The following is a 21,605-nucleotide window of genomic DNA, read 5'->3' on the forward strand; positions in this document are numbered from 1 at the left end:
AGATCAACCTAAATTTTATAAATATCAACTAAATTCAAACAATAGATAACTCTGGTTGAGATTATACATCGATAATCTATTTTAGTGAAAGGAATCATGCATTAAGTAATTTTTACAAAATATTAAATCTTGAGTATTATTATTGCATTATCTTCATTTGCTTGATAGTTTTGTTATTTATTTTTTATATTTTGTAGTTTCTTCTTTTTATTATTTCCCAAAAATTAAAAAAACTTTTATATTTCTTTTTTTTGGTGGATTACAATGGAGAACCTTTCGATTATTTATGTATCAAAGGAATCAACTTGCTCCATCGAAACGACAAGTGGCGTGTCTTGGCGGGAAGGCAAGTATCGGATGATTAGTTTGAGAATTGAGATTGGGACATCTGCATTGACAACTACAATATTTAATCCAACAAAAATGGCAATTATATAAAAAATTTGTAAAATTGACTTGGTCGTTAACGGAGGACTTGCAAAATCTTAATAATTAATTAATTATTTAAAGCAAGTGTCTTAACATCAATTGATATTCATAATTACCTAACATGATCCCTAGGATGGCTACATAATTAGTCCATAAACTATTACATTAAATTTACATAAACACAAAACTCTTTTATGCTTAGGTTGTACATGTTATAGGTTCACTTTTTGAAGAAATTTAAAGGGAAGAGGAAAGTAGAGTTTAATTTAGTTTTTTTAGTGTAAAAAGAAATAAATAATTTATATAAAAAAGTATAAAGTTTTAAAAAGTCATTGAATTATTTTAAAAAATTAAATATGTTTTTATTTTTTTATTAAGTTTTAATCAATTCTTTGTGTTTGTATTTTGAATCAAATAAGTTATTATAACTAACGGCTAATTAATTGTTATTTGTTAAATTATTATTTATTATTTTATATTTTTATGATGAAGACATAAGATTGACGTAAAAGATAGAAATGACATATGTTTATGTCATCTGCCATATAATCATGTTATAATATCATCTATTATGACATGTCACAGGATATAAATTAACAAATAGAGATTTAATTAATGATAATTAGTTAACTGTTAATTATAAAAATTTATTTAATTTAAAATAAAAATAAAAAATTTAATTGACGTAATACAATAATAAAAGATTATTTAAATTTTTATAAATAATTCATTAGATTTTTAAGCACGAGCGTCTATCAAAAATATCAATAGTTATTTTTTCTATACATGTATATATGTTTGGATCAATTATTCAAAGCAAATTAAATCTTAATGTAAAAAAAGAAGTGGAATTATGTAATAGTTTTAATTTGAAAAAAAAAACCCATTAAGGCAAAAGAATCTATTTTTTTTTATTACATAAAGGGACAAAATAGGATTTGTCTTTTAGAGAGATGAATAAGAAACCAGCGCGAAGCGTGGGATGGGAAAAGCCCCCACTTTCTGTTGTCTCTCTTTGGATTGGATAAGAAATAATCTACACAAAAAGAAAACAGAAGTGCCCAAAAGTCTGAAAAGAACTGACTTTGGCGGCCTAGAGTTAGAATTTTTTTTTAAGGGAAAAAGATGATTATAGTTTTATTCTTGTATACTTGGTCCAATCTCACTAAGCTTGACATTAGGGCAAAGAAAAAGAAAATGAAAATAGGCCATTGTTGATCATATCATGAAAATATTATCCTAGAACCCATATGTTCATAGTTTAATGCCACCTCTTTTTCCATTTGAGAATTATGCATCAACTTTATAATTGCAATTACATAATTATGGTACATGATATATATATATATATATATATCTATATATTGGGTACATGATTGAATTTTGCTACAGCTTTTCCCTTGATCATCTTAAGTTCAATCAAAGGTTTGGAATATATATATATATAACATGCTTTACTCAAGGAAAAGGTGTTAAGAAGATAATAATAATAATTATGATATAACTTTTAGTGGTAAAATGGTTTCTTTGGCACCAAATCATTTAAAGCTCAAAGGTGAATCGAAGATGATGACGAGGGTGACGATAATCACTTCTCAATTTTTAATTTTTTTATTATTATTTATATAAAATTTCGTTATCTTATCCTTTTAATTATTTTGTGTGTAGAATTTTGAGCTTATCACTATTTAAACTCATTTCTTAAATAAAAAACTTAGATATATATATATAACCTCTGATGTGATGTAATGATGCGACAAAAAAGGAAATCTTGGTCATGAAAATAAAATAAGATGCTCATGCATGTCAAAATGGCCTTAATTCAAGGTACTTTGGGAGGGTGAATATGGGACATAAGTTGCAGAAGTCTCCAAAAACAGGGCATTGTCAACCCAAGATGTAGAACAAAATCTAGTCAAAAAGGTTAAAGAAAATGGCTGCAAAAATCAAGGGATATGGACAGCTGAATTGCATGTGCAAGCATGAGGAATTGGGCCCCAATCATTAAACCACTCTCGTCTCAAGAACATGCAAACACTAGTAGCAGTAGGTTGTTTGTTGTTGTCGTCGTTGTTGGTAACTGCTGTAATAAAACCAAAAATAAATAAATAAATAAAATGGAGAAGCCACAATAAGCTGTGGTATACATGGAATAACCATAGGGATTGATACTGCTTTGGTTGTTTTTGTTTGAACCTTGATTCTAAATTGTTTCTTGAATTTTAAGATTCCTTCTTCAAAAAATAAAAATCTTTGCAAATCCCAACATTTCTATCTACCAAGATTGAAACACTTTATTTTAATCACAACAAATTTATACCCTTTTTTTTTGTCTATATGGTATGAGGAAACGATAATGAGAGATGATTGGTGAATGGTATGAACAATCCATATGGATTCACAAGAGAGCTCATGATGGAGTTTATCGGCTTCAATATTACTTTGATTTCTTCCAATTTTTATCACTATTACAACTCAAGTCTGTCTTCATCTTCTACCAACACGAAAAAATAAAAATAACTTACAATTGAAATATAATATTTTAAAAAGTTATTAAATTATTTTAATTTTTTTTTATTTTCGATTATTTTTAATTAAATTTTTTATTTTTATTTTTAATAAAATAAATATTTATAATTAATAGTTGATTAATTGGTATTAATTAAAATATGAATTGTCATTTTATATTCAAGTAACGTTAATATGAAAAGTAAAAAATATCACGTGATCATATCATCATATTATGTCACATATATTATGATATATCAATATGATATAAAATGATAAATAGTATTTTGAATAATAATATTTAGTCGATTATTAATTATATAATTTTATTTAATTTAATTAAAAATAAAAATATAATAACTTGATTGAATATAATAAAAAAATATTTATAAAAATTTAATAATTTTAAAAATCTTTTAAATATTACACCACATTTTAATCTTTTATATATGAAAAATCGAATTAAATGCATATATATTTTTTTGTATAAATATAAAAGTCAACATAGTCAAAATAGTTGGAATTTAAAAAGAGAAGAAACAAGCCCTGCACATTTTACCTTCAAACAGAACTCAACCACCGCACGGATGTCTGCGCCTGTGTCCATTCCAAGGCCAACCATGTTCAAATCATCTCATCTGGCAATCAAGCAAAATTAAATAATAATAATAATATATAAAAAAAACTATATTTCTCCTCTGCGTCACCCATGTGGCGCTTCTCTACAACCTCGTTCGCTTGTCCAACAAGAAATTTATGAAAAACATATTCAAACTGGATAAGGCGACTAAAGGAAAATAAAATTATTTATATATACATAATAAATTTTACAAAAGGGATATTTCTAATATTGTGGTTAGAATTTAAAATTGAAAAACAAAAAGTCACGTGTTTTTGTTTAGGGAGTGCTTTCCGATATCCCTTTCAACAAAACAAATTAAAAAAATATATAACATTATTGTTTTTTTTTCTCTCTTAAAATTTTTTAGTTCTTTTTCGTTTTAGTGATATATCGAAAATCGATTCGACCCAATTTTTTGAATAAAAATCAAATATAGTATAAGATATATTTCTTTTAATCTCGGATTGTACCAAGAATAGGTTGATACACACACACACTCTCATGCCTGGGTTGGTAGAAGGTATGAAAGCAACGCAAATTGTAGATATAATTGAGGAAGCTTTAGCTTATCCAAAAATTTGACTAATAAAAGACGGTGGGGAGTATGAACATAAACAAGATTGAGGACGTAATAATGGTGGATAAGGAAACGAGTTGTGATTTGAAATGGGGGGGGAATGGAGGGCATTTCCTTCCAACAATGCACGAGGTTTTCCACCATCTTTCCTTTTCAAATAAGCTATGCACATGGTCGTACACCGCCTAGGCTAGGCAGCCATAGCTGGACCATCCCCTCCAAGATTCAGGAACCCCACTTTCACAAAAAAGCGAAAGTCTAGGGCTCTGTTGTTCTCTTCGGCCTATTCCCACAACTTTTAGCTCAATTTGCAACTTTATTATTTTTATTTATTTCTAATTTATACAATGTTTTATAAATGGATAGATCAAGCAGGGCTCGTGACTAGCAGAGGAGAAATCCACCCAGCTAGCCTGCCCAACTGTCCCAATTCGGTGCAGACAGACAAATAAAATATTGAATTGGGGCCCGACTGGTGCTGACCTAGGCTTGTTAGCCCATATGCAGCACAACAGCATCTGTCCCTCTGCCCAAAAGATTAACCTAATATAGTGTATAATACCTACAATCTCCAGATCTCCTTTTTCAAAAGACTATAATCTGACAAAGTCTATCTGAGGAGACTAACTTGATAGGGTAAGACTAACTTGCTGTAGTAAACAAGACAACCTGATAAAGTGTATTCGCAGAGACTACTTGCTAGGGCCTATAACACCTAACCCTTTCATAAATGCCTCAAGGTACTCCCAAATTGTCGATTTAAAATTAAAACGTCCCAATCTACTTCCTCTAAAACAACCTAGAAGTGACACAACAGCTTTTGCCAGCCATTATTAATCATTACTCAAAGCATCGTAAACCTGAAACCTGTGCAAGCAGTTTTGAATCTTGGATTTTTTACCACATGTTATTTCAATAATGAATAAAAAGAATAAGTAACACCAAATTATAAAAGTGATATAATCAATTAAATAGGTAACTGACATAAATTGATCAGTAAATCCAGTAATTGAGTCAGCACCAAACAGAACAAGCAGAGTTGGGTTTTCATGTGAGCTATTAATTTCAGTTGTCCCCCCACTTTCCTCCAGTATATACTTTTTGCAAAGGGTTATTTTCATCAACCAAACAAACAAATGGCCTGGCTAATACACAGGGTTAAAGGGATTCCATGTAACACCCTTTCCAATGAAACCAACTTATTCATATACAAAAACACCACCACAAATATTAAGCAGCTGTGATAGTAATGGCATGCCAGGCACAAATAACAACCGAAACAAATCCATGTTTATTGGGAGGGGGGCGGGGAAGTCATTAAACGACCAAGTCAGTCACTGTTCAAAGGCATACTAGTATGATAAGAGACATATGGGAACATAGAGACAGGAATTACTTCCACTTCTTGTATCCGAAGGACTTGCCCTTATGCTTTCCAAACATGCCAAGCCTGCCGTGCTTCCCAAACTTCCCATGCTTAAATTTCCCATGTTTGAATTTTCCATGGCCATGGCCTGAGTAACCCCCATGTCCAAGATGATGAGCTCCATGTGACAACTGGTGCGCCCCATAAAGAGCAGCAGCACCAGCAGCACCCCCAGCTATTAATCCTCCCACACCATGTCCGTGTGAACCATGTCCTGTAAAATTTTACCATTCACGTCAGATGATTAAAAAAGATGAAAATAAAATTGTATGTATAAGTCAGTGAACATCTCTCCAGATCCTTTTTGAGTTTTGAGGGTTAAAGAGGATGGATGCAGTTCACCAGATGGACATCTATATGCCTTTTTCTTTTTTTTTTTCCCTCTTAAAGGACTAAGTGAAAAACCTTATCAAAAAAAAAAAAAAAAATCAACCATAAGTTTAAGATCCAATGTTATATCCTTGCTCGCTACTCTTTGAAGTATGAACAAAAACCAAAGACCATAAGGCCTACAATAGGGAGCCTTAACAACTCAAATTTATAATGGACTAACAAAGAAACAGCCATAGGAAAACTAAGGGGGTCATGAAGCCTACCAGGATAACCAGCTGGTGGATATCCACCATGCGGTGGATAACCAGCTGGCGGATACGCCGCTGGAGGGTATCCTCCTGGGGGAGGATATCCAGCAGGTGGATATCCGCCAGGAGGAGGATATCCACCTGGAGGAGGATATCCACCTGGAGGAGGGTATCCAGCAGGTGGGTAGCCTTGTGGAGGATACCCATGAGAAGGGTAGGATCCAGGAGGAGGATAACGTCCAGCAGCATAGCCAGCAAGATGAGAAAACAGCCCTTTGTCACTTGACTCGCCTTCATGCTTGTCTTTACCACCTCCCATTTTTCTTCAGCTTGAAATTATTGAGTTTAAGTAACCAAGTCTGTCAGGAGTAAAAAAACAAACCTTTGTCAGCTGAAACACACTTCAAAGAGAAATATGAAAAGAAAATACTAAAAAAGAAAAAAAAATAACAAATGCCATCAAATATGCAGATTAGACAGTGCCTGGCTAGTTTCAAAAGTTGATTCTAAATAAGTGAGATTGTGAGAGAAGAAAAAGGATCATGCCTAATTCTTAAGATACACACACCCATATTTAATGTTTCAGTATTCTCTTTTCATGTATCTCACTCTTCCATATATGCAGAGCAGAAAAGAGCAAAGATTCAAGAAGTTCCAACATTCAAGTTTCATAATCTACAATGTATTCTGAAGTTCCATCCATCAAACAGAGACATGCATTCCATTTCCCTTAATAAAGATAAAATAGTACTACTCTCTCTATCTCTCTCTGTCTAATATTAATTAAAATTACTAATTTGATCAGGATTCTATACAGTACAAGTATCAGATTAAGAACCATACTGCAGATTGACAAAGAAATTGACATTATGACATTTTAAAATACAAATAATATAAGATGCTAATTTCAAAATCCATCTTTTAAGAGCTTGAAAGGTGGCATTAACAAGTAATGAAATCAGAACATTTTCTGATGCTTTATAAATAATGACAAGAAATTTTAAAATAAAAATAATCGTATGGAGAGGGCATATCACATGAGAGTTCACTATGTGGGTACTTTTTATTTATCAAAGGTTCATACACATAAACATAATATTTTCTTCTTCTCTGAATTTAGTCAGCCATAGTGAATGTGTTGCATCTAAAGACACATACATACATGCATGTCCATATTCATTACATAAAAGTACAGATACATAGACTTTTGGCAACATGGTACATATGCATGCAAGTATCTGCAAATATGCATACATGATCAAACAAATATACATACAAACAAATAAGAACCCAGATGATTAAACACCACGATCAAAACAAAAATGAATTGAAGTCAATCTATAACAAGAATATTAAAATAAAAAAAAAGGCTAGAGCATTTGGTTCATTAATCGATGTATTATCCTCCTGCCTAAAAAAAGTTCGAATCCCCTCCCCAATTATATTAAAAAAATATTAAAAAAGAAAAAAAAAACACAGAAACCCCATACATAAGTACAAGCAAAGATGAAAGATATCGAAATTATAGATTAAACCCAAAACAAAAAACACCCCAAAAACAAGAAATAAAAGAGATTACATGGATTGACAGATAGAGAAGAGGGAAACCCAGAATTTAGGAGCAAAGCAAAACCAAAGAAAGATCCTTGAAAACGAATGAAAAGAGGTAAGACAGAGAGAAAAAAGGGATGGGTATAGTTTTCACCTTGCTGGTAGAGATTCTTCGGAACCGAAACCCCTTTTGGCCTGTGCAAAGCTACGGAAATGATTTGACCAACGAAGATTGTATTGCGGGAGAGTTCCTAAGTTTTCGAGCCAATATTTATAGTAAAGATAGGACAAAAGAAGAGAAGTTATCCAATCATCTGCTACATTGATGGTGACGTATTTATCGCTTTAACTCGGTACGCGTTTCTTCAACGCGTTTGCTTTTTCATCTGATCCTCTCATTACCTGCTCAGGTCTCTATATCACCACATCACGTTATCCCTTAATCATTAAGTAATATTCAGTTTGTTCGTTCTTTTTTTTCATAAAGGCCAATGAAATCTATTTACCTATATAATAATTAATTAATTTTTATAAATATATAAATACATACACATGTCATTTTTCTAATATCGTTTGTAAAATTTAAAATATCCATGATTGTTGTGTAAGATAAATTTTAATTTTTTAATTATTTATCTTATCTAATGTGATAAAATATTGTAAAATATATTTATTTATTTATAAAATATTCATCTCAAATAACTCTATTTTACCGAAATTTAAAATTCACAAAGAGAGAAAATCAATTAATATATTTTTTTAACTCAACTGATTGATTTTAATGTGAAAAAAAGAAAGAAATTTTCATATTTTTTTATATTTATATATAATATTGATCATTTGAGTGAAAATTTATTTTAATTATTAACATTTTAATATATGAAATCACTGTTTACATCTAATAAGTAATGTCATGAGTTATATGCTCTACAATTACTACTCTGATAAATCCTCTGTATCAAAAATCTCATGAAATTGATTATTAACTACAATATCACTGCAGAATAAATACTACAACAAGATTTATTAGAACTAATTAGTGTGATTTTAACATGACCGTGATATTAGGAGTACATGTGAAAGTCCATAAATCACCATCATTTAAGTAGTGCAAATATTATCTTTTTCGTCACAATAGAATACAAAGTAAAAGTTATTCTCTGCCCATAACACATTATTCTAAATCTTAAAAAGATGGAGAAGGTTGCTTTATTTTTGAGCAATGGTACATGACAGTCGTCCTTAGCGTGGCACAAGCTTTTTCTTGGATTCTTTCCAGTAGGATTGTGTATGGAAATAAAGGCACCAAAGGTTGAAATTTCCAATTGTTGATGCTATGGTGTCCGAGTGCCGCTCGTGTTGCAATGGCATTTCTCCTCGTGGGGCCGCCAGGTGGTTTCTTGATGCGCGTTGGTGCGCCAACAATCCGAATATTATCAAAGATTTTCTTTTCGTAAAGGTGTTTTTACTCAATCAAACTTATGCCAGACCATAGTTTGACAGTGTCAAGCCATCAACTCTTTTTTGGGTCTACTGGTTCCCTTTATGAAAAGAAAAAGGGCTCAAATTAGTTAACCATTTGCAGTAAGTTCCCTGCATCCTCATGCACCAAAGATTGTTACCAATGGCTGCTGGCCTTTTTTGTGAATGGGAGGGGGTTTAGAGTTGAGATTTCAATTCAATAAACAAAAGGGTTTGAAGTTTCAAATTTAGCAAAATGGAAGAAGTCTTGATCCCATGATGTTTTCTTGAAGCAACCTTCTTTCCCGGTATGAAACTTCCTACATGGTAGGTACAAAATGAGATAGACATGCCTCAAATTTCCTCTCCTCTAATTTACAAGTGTATTCTTTTCTGGTACAACCTCCTGTATATTTTCGCACCTTCGAACTCTGCATGGATTTCTCTTTCAGTCCTGATACCCATTGGATTGTTCAATAACCATCCCTCATCATCACATAACACACTTGGATCAACCGTGTCAACATGTTGAAGTGCACCTGGCTCCAAATCAAACTGCTTTCTCATGTTGACAGCAACTTCAAGCACATCAGATTGTATAAAAACCTGTCCAAGTACAATCATAAATCTTGTATTACAATATTCTAGAGCTTGAATATATAGATCATTTAGTAGAAAAGGTAGCTTTGTATGGTTTTGAAGTGGGATTTTGCAGTAAGAATCGCTGTGAAAGGTAAATGAAGAAAGTGGAATAAACCAACTGCTGAGCAAATGCCAGTAATTTTCTAATCATTTCTATTCAGGAGCAGCAAATATTGAAGAGACAGAAAGATTCACCCCTAGAAGAACATTGGTCAATCAGGGATGCCACATATTTTGAAGTGGAAAACCAGAAAACTGAAACTTTTTTGTGCGCTTGTGCAGCTCGCAGCCCCACTTCCCAAGACTCTTGCCTTTCTTCTTGGGTTGTGAGGATACATGCAAATGTATCTCTGTCAACCTATACCAAGGACTTATTCTTCAATGTCCTAATAAACTGCATCAAGGCCATCTTTTAGTTCTATAGACAGATGCTATACTCCAAGCAACTTAAGCATAAGCAGATGTACCAAAAAGAATTTCAAAAACACCATAAGAGTTTGCTGCAAATAATTCAGTCATCTTAATATATTAGGAACCATTGAATAAGATGATCTATCAAGGCATAGGCACATGATAGTTACCTTAAGGGTTTTGCTAACGAGTGCCCTAAGGGAACTTTTTACCGCTACTATATTAGGTAATATCTTCTTTCAATGCATTGAAAATCATCCCATTAAGTATCAACTATACATATAATACAAAAATATTATTATAAATAGTGTTTTAACTAACCTTAAAGAATGCCCTAATGGCACTCATTAGCAGAAGCCTTACTTTAATTAAGATCAACCGTAAGCAATGAACTGTAACAGAAATTGGCACTATTAATTGAAAAAGTCTGAAATCAGTTTCATAAGATCTGACATCAAATAATACAAGAAAGTTACAGGAATAGTTTCAAAGTGTTTAGAATAGATTATGGTATACCCTATAATCACATGCTATATGAAAAGCCAAAATTATCATTCAAAGTGAATGGAAGGGCATACCTTTCCTCCTGGCATTAAACTAGTTAGGATGGAATCAACTAAAGGCTTCTGTACAACCCTTCTTTTATGATGCCTTTTCTTGAAATGAGGGTCGGGGCACTGCATAAAGCCACAAATATTGTTGTTTAACCTACTATTAAAAGGACATGGAATGATAAAGTGGCAAAACCGCACTCACCAATATTGAAACTAGCATCAATGGTCCAGGATAAGTAGACACTAAATGTTTGAAGGAAACTGAAGCATTTGCAAATATGAAATGTCTGCAACAAAGTTTAAAACTACATGATCAAATCCCCAGTAATACTGTCCTTCATGTGAAATGAGTTTCGAAGCCTTACATGTTACTAAGAGCCAGCTCTTTTACCCAAAACACAGCACGCTTGACCAGCTACATGACAAGTAAAAAGTATTACCACATCAAATTAAACACCCATATCTTGTTATTCCAAGAATAAAAGAAGACCAAGTAAATGTAAATTTACTCAATCAGAGGAACTCTTGAGTGAATTAGACGTAATCCAAGGACTTCTATCTCATACTTTTGCTCGTATTTCGAGTCCCAAATAATTTTGTGAATCAGGATTTTGTTTTGCAAGCCACATGAGAAATCTGCCACTTCCTGAGAATTTTTTTATCATTGTTAGATTCATCAAATACTTATACATACCCCGGTAGCAGTAGTAACCACAATGCAGGTAACAACAAAAATAATAAAAAGCATGATACCTATGATGATAATGCTAATAATCTAAGTTGTGAAGCAAAGGTTGAAAGACATAGTGAAAATTATAAACACTGATTTCGGACATATGTTGTAAAAGCTAATCAAATAAACAATAAAGTAACTCAAGTTATCAATCTATTGACATGCACATTATGCTTAAAAGAAGGGCAGCCAAAAGACAATAAATATCTAAAGGGCATCACTCCACACCTCTAAAGTACCCAGCCTCGACATTAACCTGCCTAATCAATATCATAATGATACATATTATTGGATAATGAAAGCCATTAACAAATTATAACTTCCTAAAGCCTTTTCAATGTTATCCACCATCATCTGAGTCCAAATATGAGAGGAGAAATTGCAAAAGGCCATTTGTTATACAAGAATCCAAGCATCATGGTGATTGTTTCGAATAAAGGATTTAAAACTCTAAGAAGCTAATAGGGAACAGCCACCTGCGCTCCCTAAACTCTACATGGCTAAAATAGTTCTTATCACTACTTGGATAATAAATTAGTAGCTTTCCATGATTGAAAAGGTAGATTTGTAAATACTATGCAGTAGCTAACATGTTCTCATTTATGTATCAATCATCTCTCTATAATTTGAAAGAATTATTAATGAATGGCAACAGTTCGCAGATATATTAAATAGAGGGGTTACCACATCCAATATCCACCATAAGTGGCAATGTTGGGTCCCTGAAGACTTCACTCCAATCAGGTATAGGCGCTGGCACCTATCCAGAAAACAATAATTTGAAATTTTATTCAACCACTAAATCTCCCATACCAAGCCAAGAAGTATTAACAACAGAAGCCAATAAGACAAAACCTTTACTTTTCTAATTGAACATAAGAAATAACCTGTTCCTTTTTTTTTTTTCTCAAAAAATACTGCACTGCAATAGAGGGTAGACATTACTCACAGAGAAAGATGAACTAAGAGGGTTGACATGTTGCCTGATTCTTACATGACCCAACTCCTGCAATCAAATAAAGGAGAGGGAAAAAACATCATCATAAAAAGAGAAAAAATTTATAACCCATTATAAATTTATACTTAAAAGAGAAAAATTTGACAAACCATTATCATAAAAAGAAGAAGAAAACTTGATGACCCATTATCATGAAAAGATAAAACTTGCCAATGGAGAGAAATAGAAGGGTACCTGAGAAATCTTGTCAGTGAGGTTAAGGTCAGCATACTCGAGAGCCACCAGTTCATTGCTCCTGAGCTCCTTATTAGCATCAATAGAAACAGAAGCAGAAGAAGAAGCAAAAGCTTTGGTGATACAATGGTTGGGTTGAAGAGAAGAGGGGAGTTTGTGGAGTAACACCAGCGAGGAAAGAGCTTGTTTCGCAGCCCTTGGGACTGCACAACTGTGTAAGCAAACGAAAGAAGCCATTTTTTCTTTTTCTTATTTTACTGGCTCACCCTTCCTTCTTCCATTTTCGTATGAGTACTATTTTTTGTTGTCTAAGTATCCGTCAAAAACAGGCCCAGCCCATACATTAATCTAGGTAGACATCCTGCCAAGTGCCAACTGATACTGTAATACATAAAAAAATAAAAAAAAGCCTTCCTTAAAACAGCACCTAAAAGTTCTCAACTTCCGACAGTTAATATGAGGAGCCAGTCAAAACACAAGAATCCCATAACTTCCGGAAGGCATGGCGTTGGCTTTGCCACCACTCAATTTCAAACCCCACTGCTCCTCCTCCTCATCTTCCTCCTCTTCTTCCACCAACTACCGACCTGCTGTCATCCTTCCAGTTAAATCCCCTACGTTCCTACATACATGCATTTGTTTGCTTTTTATTTATAAACGTTTGTGTTCTGTTACATTTGACACTTTTCTTGTTGGTTTTCTCCAGGGGTTAGGGAATAATACTGGTGACTACAAGAAGTTGGAGTTGACCTTGCAAGAGTATGGAGTACCTACTGTTGTTGCTAAGGTTTCAAGAATTGATTGGCTGAGGAATGCAGCTGGCTTGGTGGACCCCAACTACTGGAAAGGCACTCTGCAGCCTAGGCCTGTTCTTGACTGGTACCTTTAACCTTTCTCTGCCAGGAAAATCTTTAATTCAAACAATCCTGAATGTGGTCCTATGAATGTATGCAAGTTTTAACTTAGGAAATTGGTTTTGAGGATCCCCACTCCCTCTGTTTTATTGATTAAATAGTGTGAAAGCAGGTATTTGAAGAGGGTTGATGATGCAGTTCAAGAAGCAAAGGAATTAGCACAGGGTATGATTCTTTGCCATTACCTTTCAATTTGGAGTCATTTCAATTGTGTGATAGTAATTTTTCATTGCTTTCCTTTATGTGGAAGTTCTGTGAACTTTGTATTGTTTGGAAAGGCGTTACAATTGTTGGTTGTTGGAATTTATATCCTTCTGTCACTCAAGCATGCAGAATTCTGCCACAAGACTCTTATTGATAGTTTAATGCACAATAATAGTATTTTGGAAAAATGAAATAGAGTAGTAATATAGTTTCAAGGCATCTAGCAAATGTATGTCCAGATTATTAGCATTTTTGCTCTTGATGTTGCCCTCTTTTGTATGTTAATACTGATAAGAACGCACTGTTCTATCATTTCAAGAACATTTCACAATAAGAATTATTTCTGTTCAGATAGCTTGGAGGCTTTAGCAGTCTGAATTAATTTCACAGTTCTGAATATGACCAAAAAAAAAAAAATCACAGTTCTGAAAGTTGAATGTTCTTCACTTTGTCACTTGTTACATACTCATTATTTGATGGAAATGAGCTATGTTAGTGGCGTAGGTGGTGTTTGGAAAGGAGATTTGCTCTCAAATATAATGAGCTATAAGGCATTTGCTCACCATTATGGAGCAAATGCGTACGGGTTCAACTTTTTACATGTAAATTGTCATTGTAACTAAAATGTTCTCTTCAACTGACACTCTAGACTCTACCTGAGTATGTAATGCTTGGAAATTAATATTTGACCATTTTCTTGAAAATGACACTTGAGTATTTCTATGGCATGGTTTATTAAATTTTACATTTTAAGTGGTTTTGTGAACTAGTGGGTACCACCTGCCATTTTTGAGGAAGTTAAATTTACACAAGAAAGTTTGCCAAATAACCCTGAAGAGCACTGTGTTGCAAGTTGCAAACTATAGCTATTTCATTTCTGGAAAAGAACACTTAAACAGAATTGGGAAACTCCATGGTATTGCTGTTTTCATACATTTTGAACAAACTGAAATCTGAAGATGAATTTGTTTATCCCAAAAAAAAAAAGGAAATGTAAAGATGGATTTTATTAGTAAATTGTCTCTTGTTGTGAAGGAAAATTAAATATTATCATAATTAAACATCATTCATGTAGTTAATGCAATATTCATGAAGACTGCATCTTGAAGAAGCCATTAGATATCATCATATTTGTTTTTGTCCAGTTCCTTGTCTATTTTGTCCTAGTTTCTGGCAATCCTTTGTCTCTCTTCCTAGAATTCACGGTCAAAAACATTGTCATAAAGTATCTTCTAAACCAGTAATGTACTTGATTTTAGGTGGGACATTATCATTGATTGGACACTCTGCTGGAGGATGGCTAGCACGTGTTTACATGGAAGAATTTGGACTCTCTCACATCTCCTTGCTTCTGACTCTTGGTACTCCCCACTTGTAGGTTCTTTTATTTCAATGCTGAATATTCTTGACTGGGTTTTTGATCCTTCTGTCTCATGCTTTTCTCTTCTAATAATTTTAGTACATTGTAGTGGTTGATGTATGTTCTACAAACTGTAGTAATTCCAATTGCAGGCACTTGATTCTTCTTTGTTTTTTTTTTTAATTTTTTCTTTTTTGTCGTTGGTAACTACTTCTGCCTCTCAACTCATGGTTGGAGTGGAAGCGGGAAGAGTGCTTGAAACTTTAAGCACATTCTCTTATCTATGTTTTTGTTCTATTGTAGGCCTCCTCCGAAAGGTTTGCAAGGGGTCATTGATCAAACAAGGGGTCTACTAAATTATGTTGAAAAACACTGCAAAAAGGCTGTCTATACACCTGAGCTGAAATATGTATGTATTGCAGGGAGGTAAAATCAAAGTCAGATCCTGTTCTTGATTCTATTTTTTGTTTGTGCACTAACCCTACTTCACTCTATTCAAGACGCCTAATAATTTTTCAAGTTAATGGTAGCATTTATATGTGAATGCACACATTCACCCAGTTGATGAATGCAAACTACACATTGTTGGAGGACCTATTCCGTTTCATCTGTTGTCTTCTTTTCTGAGTGAACAAGCTGTTTAATATGTGAAATTCATACCTCTCACAATTGTTGTGAAACAAGCCCAGCAGTAGCTGATCAGACATTTTGATCATGCAGACAAAATAAACCATCCCCAAAGCTTGTTGTTTTGCAGATTAATAGTGAGGGATGTAGTCAACTCTCCAAACATATTAGTATTTGGTAGAATTTTAAGGCTGAGCCACCATTTTGTAAAACTTGAACAGAATCTAAGAATTATGGAAGAACACAAGAAAACTTTAATCTATATATGGCTATTACTTGAAGCGTCCCAGAGTAAAACAGTAGAAATCTTCCCCCATCCTCTTGCAAATAGACATTGCAGGCCGATCGGATTTGTTTACGAACACTTACAGAAACTTAAGCATTGCAAGTGAACTTTTAAGTTTTGGAGCAAAATACCTGAACTCAGTTTGATGGTTTAAGAAAAATCAGATAAGACAGGGTTACGAAGCCAAAAATTGTGGCATAGACATAAATATTGTACTTCTTAATTGTGACATAGTATAAAATAATTTATCAGGCAGGGTAAACCAGATAAGCTTTAGCAGACCTTATTTAAATTGAAGCAATTTTATTTCTCTAATAAATTTTCTTAACTGTTAATTGAAATGGTAAATGCAGGTATCTTCAGGGAGCTCGCCTTGTTAGTGACTCAGAGCTGGATGCTGATTCTGTGGTTAGCATCGATCCTGCCCAACCAATATCAGATGTTGCTGTTGTGAAAAATAAGACTGATTCAACCTCTGTTTCTACAATCTTTCGTGCTCGCTTTGTTGGTCAAGGGTACAAGCAGGTAACACCAGCCATCTTGGCTCCTTATCCTTGGGTTCTTTAAACAAAAATGTAGTCAGCTTCTTAAGAGTTCAGTTTTCTATTCAAATTTCTATTTTCTCTGTTTAGATATCTTTGGAATACTTTATGTCTATATTTTCTCAAGTATGACAGTGGAGTCATAAGACCGATAGGTCTGATCCTGTGACACCATGTTGAATGCTAGTTTCTCATGGAAAGTTTTAGCCTTGAATCAGGTTTGTGGACAGGCAGATGTATGGGGTGATGGAGTTGTACCAGAAGTATCAGCTCATCTAGAAGGAGCACTCAACATTAGCTTGGATGGAGTCTACCACTCACCAGTTGGTTCAGATGATGTATCAAGACCATGGTATGGTTCTCCCCCCGTTGTAGAGCAATGGATACATCATCTCCTCAACTAATCAAGTCTAAGATACTCAAATGATGAAGAAAATGTCTATTAATATATATTGATTGCCAATGGAGTTCTTGCTCCTAATATTTTTTCTGGCTACTTGCTAATTTTAGAAATTTGTCTTTTTTTTTTCTTTTTTTTTTTTTGGTTCTCTTCGTTTCCTCTAAAACCCTTGGTTTCTTCTTCCTCATTGTTCTCCATTGAACTTGAAGAGGCAAAAAGCATCAAACAATGACCCATTCATGGTTAAGCTGTTTAATTTGATTCGAAATACCTGAATCTGAAAGTCAGATTGGGTGAAGAGAGAAAGGCCTAAAGCTGTGAGCCTGGGGCAAAGGCCAGGACTTAAATGCACACAACTTTACCTTGCCACGTAAACTCATAGAACATGGAAAGATTTAAAGAAATGCAACTGTATACAGTCTGAGGATATTTTTGCCACTATTGGTACAGCTCGAATATCCTTAAAGAAAAACCAGTGGTACATGTTTCCTTCTACATCTCACAAACCATTGCTATCATTCCAGCCACCACCATCGGGTTTAAATAAATTATGGAGTTATTAGCCATGCAATGTCACAATCATCATACACCATTGAAAATCACTGATGACTATAGGCTATAGGAGACAAGAGCTCCCTCATCCCGACCATTACCGGTTGTCTGGAAACTGAAAACATTGCAAAAATGACTCAACTTCAAGAAACCTCTCTACTGAAAGCTCCACCGACCTGACCGGAATAGACTAAAAATTCAACGATCTGCATCCCACGTTAATTTGAACCTCAAATTAAGCCACATGCAAAAGCATGGCTCAATGCATGCGTAGCCAGTAATTTCACAAATGATTCTGCTTGCCTCACCCATATACAAGGCAGCTTATAAGGGCTACCTATGAATGTGAAAGTCAACAATGGTTTCCTCATAGTTGAACAATTAAACTACTACTTGATCAAAGATCCAGTTAGCATAAACAATAAAATTAAAATCAGGAAACCAAATTAAGATGCTACTTTCTCAATCTCTAGTCCCTACTAAATTTTTACACAAGCGTAGCTAGAACCTTTCCCAAGCCCACCCCAGCAAGTTCAGCTCTAAACACAAAATGCAAACATGAACATACATTGAAAAGAGTTTAAGTTCAGAATGACAGGAGCTAGCTCATTATTGGTTGGGCAATGCAAGGCCAAATACGACAATAGAGGTCAGTCAGTCTTTGCAAAGTGGTGGGTTAACAATTTTCCAATCTCCAGGAAACCAATCTTTTCTTTTCCATCAAAAATGGCCTTAAGCTTCTCATCACAAAAGATCTCCCTCTTGTTACTGGGATTCTGCAGGCAAAAGTATCCATATATTTTAGTGTAATGATATTAGAGGAAAATTTTCCTCATAACAAAAAATCAGAGTCACTCACATATGATATCTGAGCGAAATCTATTAAACATAAAATAGTAAAAATCAGCAATTAACATCATGAAAAGCAGCATATATGGCAATAATGGCAATAACCGCTTACATAGTCCAGCAGAAAAAGAATCACGATTATCCACATAAAAATTATGGGACTGGGTAAAAACAGGATTATCATTTCCTGCCTATGGGAAACACAAATGAGGACTGCATAAATTTGTTTTACCCAAATTCAATAGACATAACACATGCATGATGTTAGGAAGATCAACACACAGTGCAGAGAGGCTTATCAGTTTTACACCTGTTCTCAACCATTCTCCCATACTTGACTTTCCACATTCGTGATCTCTTTTCTATCAATAACAGTTAATCAGTAATAAGATGCCAATCAAATGCCCTGAAAAAGAACTAAAAGGAACTAACTGTCTAGATCATGTGTAGTGAATGCACATGCAAATTCATGGGAGAGTATGTGAAAGAAGTAGGATTCTCCAATGAAATCTATAAAGAAAGAATCAAGAGAAAAATGGGGGCAGAGAATCAAGATGCTGCCTAGGAGGGGCACATCTAAACAAGAAAGAGGAGGTGAAGAAAGAAATGAGGATGGATAAGATGCAGAATATACTTGAGTATCAGATAAAAACTAATGTTAGAAAAAGGAGCATAACTATTGGGTGTAAATAGTACTTTCCACTACATATGCACGCACAAATTCTATCTGTTATACTAGCCCCCAAGTCCTTTTAGGACGAGGGTCATTAAGGGAGACAAAAAAATGAGCACCTGTAAACCTTTCTGTTTCTCCATCCACTTCTCTCTACTGAAATTCAGGGAAGAACATCATGCCCTTCCCGAATATAACCTGCCATTAGACAACTCAAACACCAAATACCTAAGGTACCTATTAGTATCTGTCAGGACAGTCTCATTAACCCAAAGGACAAAAAGTATTTCTCCTTTCAATTTCTTACCCTCCTCAAGGATCTAACACTAAATTGAAGGAAGTAGCAAGTCACCGTAAGAGACTAAGTCTGATTCTTAAATATTCTCACATAATTCCTTTTGCTTTTCCTTCCCCTAGTGCTTTCTAATATCCAACCAGTGAAGTAACCTCTTGAACTCTGTGGAAAAGTAATGAAGACATCATTTACCGCAAGAAACAGGAAAGTTCTATTCCAATTTTCCTCCCAAAATCCAAGCAAAACCATAGTGTGTAGAAAACCAGGAAATGCAAGAAGAAGGGACATGGAGGGAGAAGCAGTGGCTTAATTTAAGCACAGGTGACAGAATCCAAGGTTTTATACATCACTTTGGGAACCAACCCTTCTTTCCTTTCACCTTTACTTCACTTTATTACATGAAGAAAATATTATGCACCTTCAGGTCTCATCCCTTCTCAGAGTTATACCCAGTCTTTTCTTATAAATGTCACTAAAAATAAAAAATGAGAACACCAGAAAAAATAAAAAGAACTCCTTTTACAATTGCAATCCAAGCATCAATGCGAATCCCCTTAAAAAGCACTAAACTTAGATTCATCACCAATAAGAAGCCATCAATGGAAACAAATAAACAGTGTTCCAAATGTATTTTACTAAAGCCCCACATCTATTTACTTATTAATTCTTATTAACATTCATAAAACTAAGCCTGCCACAACTACCAGCTTAATTTCTTTTGAACATAAACACCAAGCAGCTCCAAGTTCCATCATTAACCACCACAGAGAAAATAAAACAAAAATATAAGGGGCGAAAAACCCAGAAAAGGGATGCCAGAAATCCAACAGAGCCATCAACCAAGCAACTAGAACAGAAACCCATCAATAAATGACACACAAAACACTAAAGTTAAGCCGCATCACCCCAGAAAAATACTCAAACCCACGTTTTTTTATTTATAACTTCATAATATCCATCATTCACGAAATATATCAAATGAAAGCAACTTTAATAAAATAAAACAAAAACTCAAGAAAACAGGGAGAAAAACACAAAGTTAAGACAACCAAAGAAAGTTATCAACAAAAAAAAAAACCATTTAACATATCAAATACTAAATGAAAACATCATAGCTGAAGCAAGAGAAAAATAAAGAGAGAGAGAGACGACCACCTGGAGGTTGTGCGATTTGATATAGGTCCAGATCTGCTTAACAGCTTCAGTACGGGAAGCCTGTTGGGCTCCAAGGAACTGACCCAAAGCAGGTGAAACAGGGGTAACCTGTGATATCCCGGTGGGTCGATTCCTCGTTCGAGAAGCAGCTCGTTTGTCGGTCTTTGGTTTTGAGGTGGTCGGCTTTTTTGGTTTCCGGCTCACTTTAGCAGCAGCTGGTTTCGCAGCAGCAGCAGAAGCAGAAGAAAACTTGGCTGCTGTTGTTGCTGACGACGTCGACACCGCCGGGGAAGCTAAAAGCGCCCTGAAACCTTTGAGAATCCTAGACATTTTGCCGCTACGGAGAGTATCTAACCTTCGACCTTGTCGTCTGGTGAACGGGGAAACAGAGATCGCCGGGGGGGCTGCCTTAAATAGAGAGAGGGTTCAGGACAGGGAAGTCGGAGGGTTTCTGGTCACTCTCTCAGTAATTTTTGCTTATTCTAGTGCGACTTAAGGTAGCATTATGTGCGTATTCTACTGTACAACTTGCCACGTCAACATTTTATTTCCCGTTTTTAAGAAAAAGGAAACTTCCCTTTCAGCCCTTCCTCCATTTTGAATTCAAAAATGTACCCAAAAGGCCAAAACTTATACGCAGAGATGTCCAGTGTCCAATGCCGGGCAGGGCCGGGCCCCGTTTTCTCTTCAAAGTTAAGTTCAGTTTACCAATTTAATATTATATTTATTATTAAAATATATTTTAAAAAGTTAAATAAAAAATATATTTTTAATATAATAATTGTTCAATACAAACCTAGAAAAGGCCCTTTTTATTTATTTTTTATTTAATAATTAAATAATTATATTTTCAACCATCGTAATTTTAATAAATTATCAAATGTTATATGAGAGTTGAAATCCCAAGTCAATTTTGTATAAGATTTTTAAGGTCCAAACTTAACCCAACTCAAGATGTATTATATTAAATAAATAATTTAATTAATTTTAAATTATCTGTGAAAAATTTAAATAGTAATAAAAATATGTTTATATTTTAATAATATTATTAACTTAAATAA

At 34.1% G+C, this 21,605-nt stretch overlaps 4 protein-coding genes across 9 annotated transcripts; 1 reads left to right on the forward strand and 3 right to left on the reverse strand.

Moving 5' to 3' along the window:
- Positions 1 to 5,082: 5,082 nt before the first annotated feature.
- Positions 5,083 to 8,007, reverse strand: LOC110415552 (glycine/proline-rich protein). 2 transcript variants are annotated; one of them, XM_021427232.2, is made up of 3 exons: positions 7,849 to 8,007; positions 6,159 to 6,502; positions 5,083 to 5,776 (listed from the first exon to the last, which is right to left on the reverse strand). In XM_021427232.2, exons 2-3 carry the CDS (start codon positions 6,460 to 6,462, stop codon positions 5,529 to 5,531), a joined length of 552 nt encoding a protein of 183 aa, XP_021282907.1. In that variant the 5' UTR covers positions 6,463 to 6,502; positions 7,849 to 8,007; the 3' UTR covers positions 5,083 to 5,528. The 2 variants fall into 2 exon arrangements, with proteins under 2 accessions (XP_021282907.1, XP_021282908.1); XM_021427233.2 differs by lacking the exon at positions 7,849 to 8,007 and adding an exon at positions 7,723 to 7,839.
- Positions 8,008 to 8,757: 750 nt separating this feature from the next.
- Positions 8,758 to 13,039, reverse strand: LOC110415321 (tRNA (guanine-N-7) methyltransferase). Of its 4 annotated transcripts, XR_002445089.2 has the most exons (9): positions 12,688 to 13,039; positions 12,445 to 12,501; positions 12,180 to 12,255; positions 11,329 to 11,408; positions 11,128 to 11,177; positions 10,965 to 11,067; positions 10,787 to 10,885; positions 9,993 to 10,191; positions 9,627 to 9,761 (listed from the first exon to the last, which is right to left on the reverse strand). XR_002445089.2 is itself a non-coding variant. In XM_021426937.1 (8 exons), exons 1-8 carry the CDS (start codon positions 12,922 to 12,924, stop codon positions 9,531 to 9,533), a joined length of 915 nt encoding a protein of 304 aa, XP_021282612.1. In that variant the 5' UTR covers positions 12,925 to 13,039; the 3' UTR covers positions 8,758 to 9,530. The 4 variants fall into 4 exon arrangements, 3 of the variants coding, with proteins under 3 accessions (XP_021282612.1, XP_021282611.1, XP_021282613.1); XM_021426937.1 differs by lacking the exon at positions 9,993 to 10,191 and having other exon boundaries at positions 8,758 to 9,761; positions 10,965 to 11,049; XM_021426936.1 differs by lacking the exon at positions 9,993 to 10,191 and having other exon boundaries at positions 8,758 to 9,761.
- A 96-nt stretch (positions 13,040 to 13,135) lies between these two features.
- On the forward strand, positions 13,136 to 17,799 carry LOC110415992 (alpha/beta-Hydrolases superfamily protein). 2 transcript variants are annotated; one of them, XM_021427807.2, is made up of 7 exons: positions 13,136 to 13,291; positions 13,394 to 13,566; positions 13,714 to 13,766; positions 15,065 to 15,179; positions 15,469 to 15,591; positions 16,432 to 16,603; positions 16,839 to 17,799. In XM_021427807.2, exons 1-7 carry the CDS (start codon positions 13,190 to 13,192, stop codon positions 17,022 to 17,024), a joined length of 924 nt encoding a protein of 307 aa, XP_021283482.1. In that variant the 5' UTR covers positions 13,136 to 13,189; the 3' UTR covers positions 17,025 to 17,799. The 2 variants fall into 2 exon arrangements, with proteins under 2 accessions (XP_021283482.1, XP_021283483.1); XM_021427808.2 differs by having other exon boundaries at positions 16,828 to 16,948.
- A 143-nt stretch (positions 17,800 to 17,942) lies between these two features.
- Positions 17,943 to 21,036, reverse strand: LOC110415993 (SWIB/MDM2 domain superfamily protein). The gene is made up of 2 exons (XM_021427810.2): positions 20,545 to 21,036; positions 17,943 to 18,348 (listed from the first exon to the last, which is right to left on the reverse strand). Exons 1-2 carry the CDS (start codon positions 20,872 to 20,874, stop codon positions 18,223 to 18,225), a joined length of 456 nt encoding a protein of 151 aa, XP_021283485.1. The 5' UTR covers positions 20,875 to 21,036; the 3' UTR covers positions 17,943 to 18,222.
- Between the last annotated feature and the right edge of the window lie 569 nt (positions 21,037 to 21,605).

The sequence above is a fragment of the Theobroma umbraticum genome, unplaced genomic scaffold (genome assembly GCF_002168275.2).
Source record: "Theobroma umbraticum cultivar Fairchild unplaced genomic scaffold, ASM216827v3 scaffold_147.0, whole genome shotgun sequence".
In the NCBI taxonomy this organism is placed as follows: Eukaryota; Viridiplantae; Streptophyta; class Magnoliopsida; order Malvales; family Malvaceae; genus Theobroma; species Theobroma umbraticum.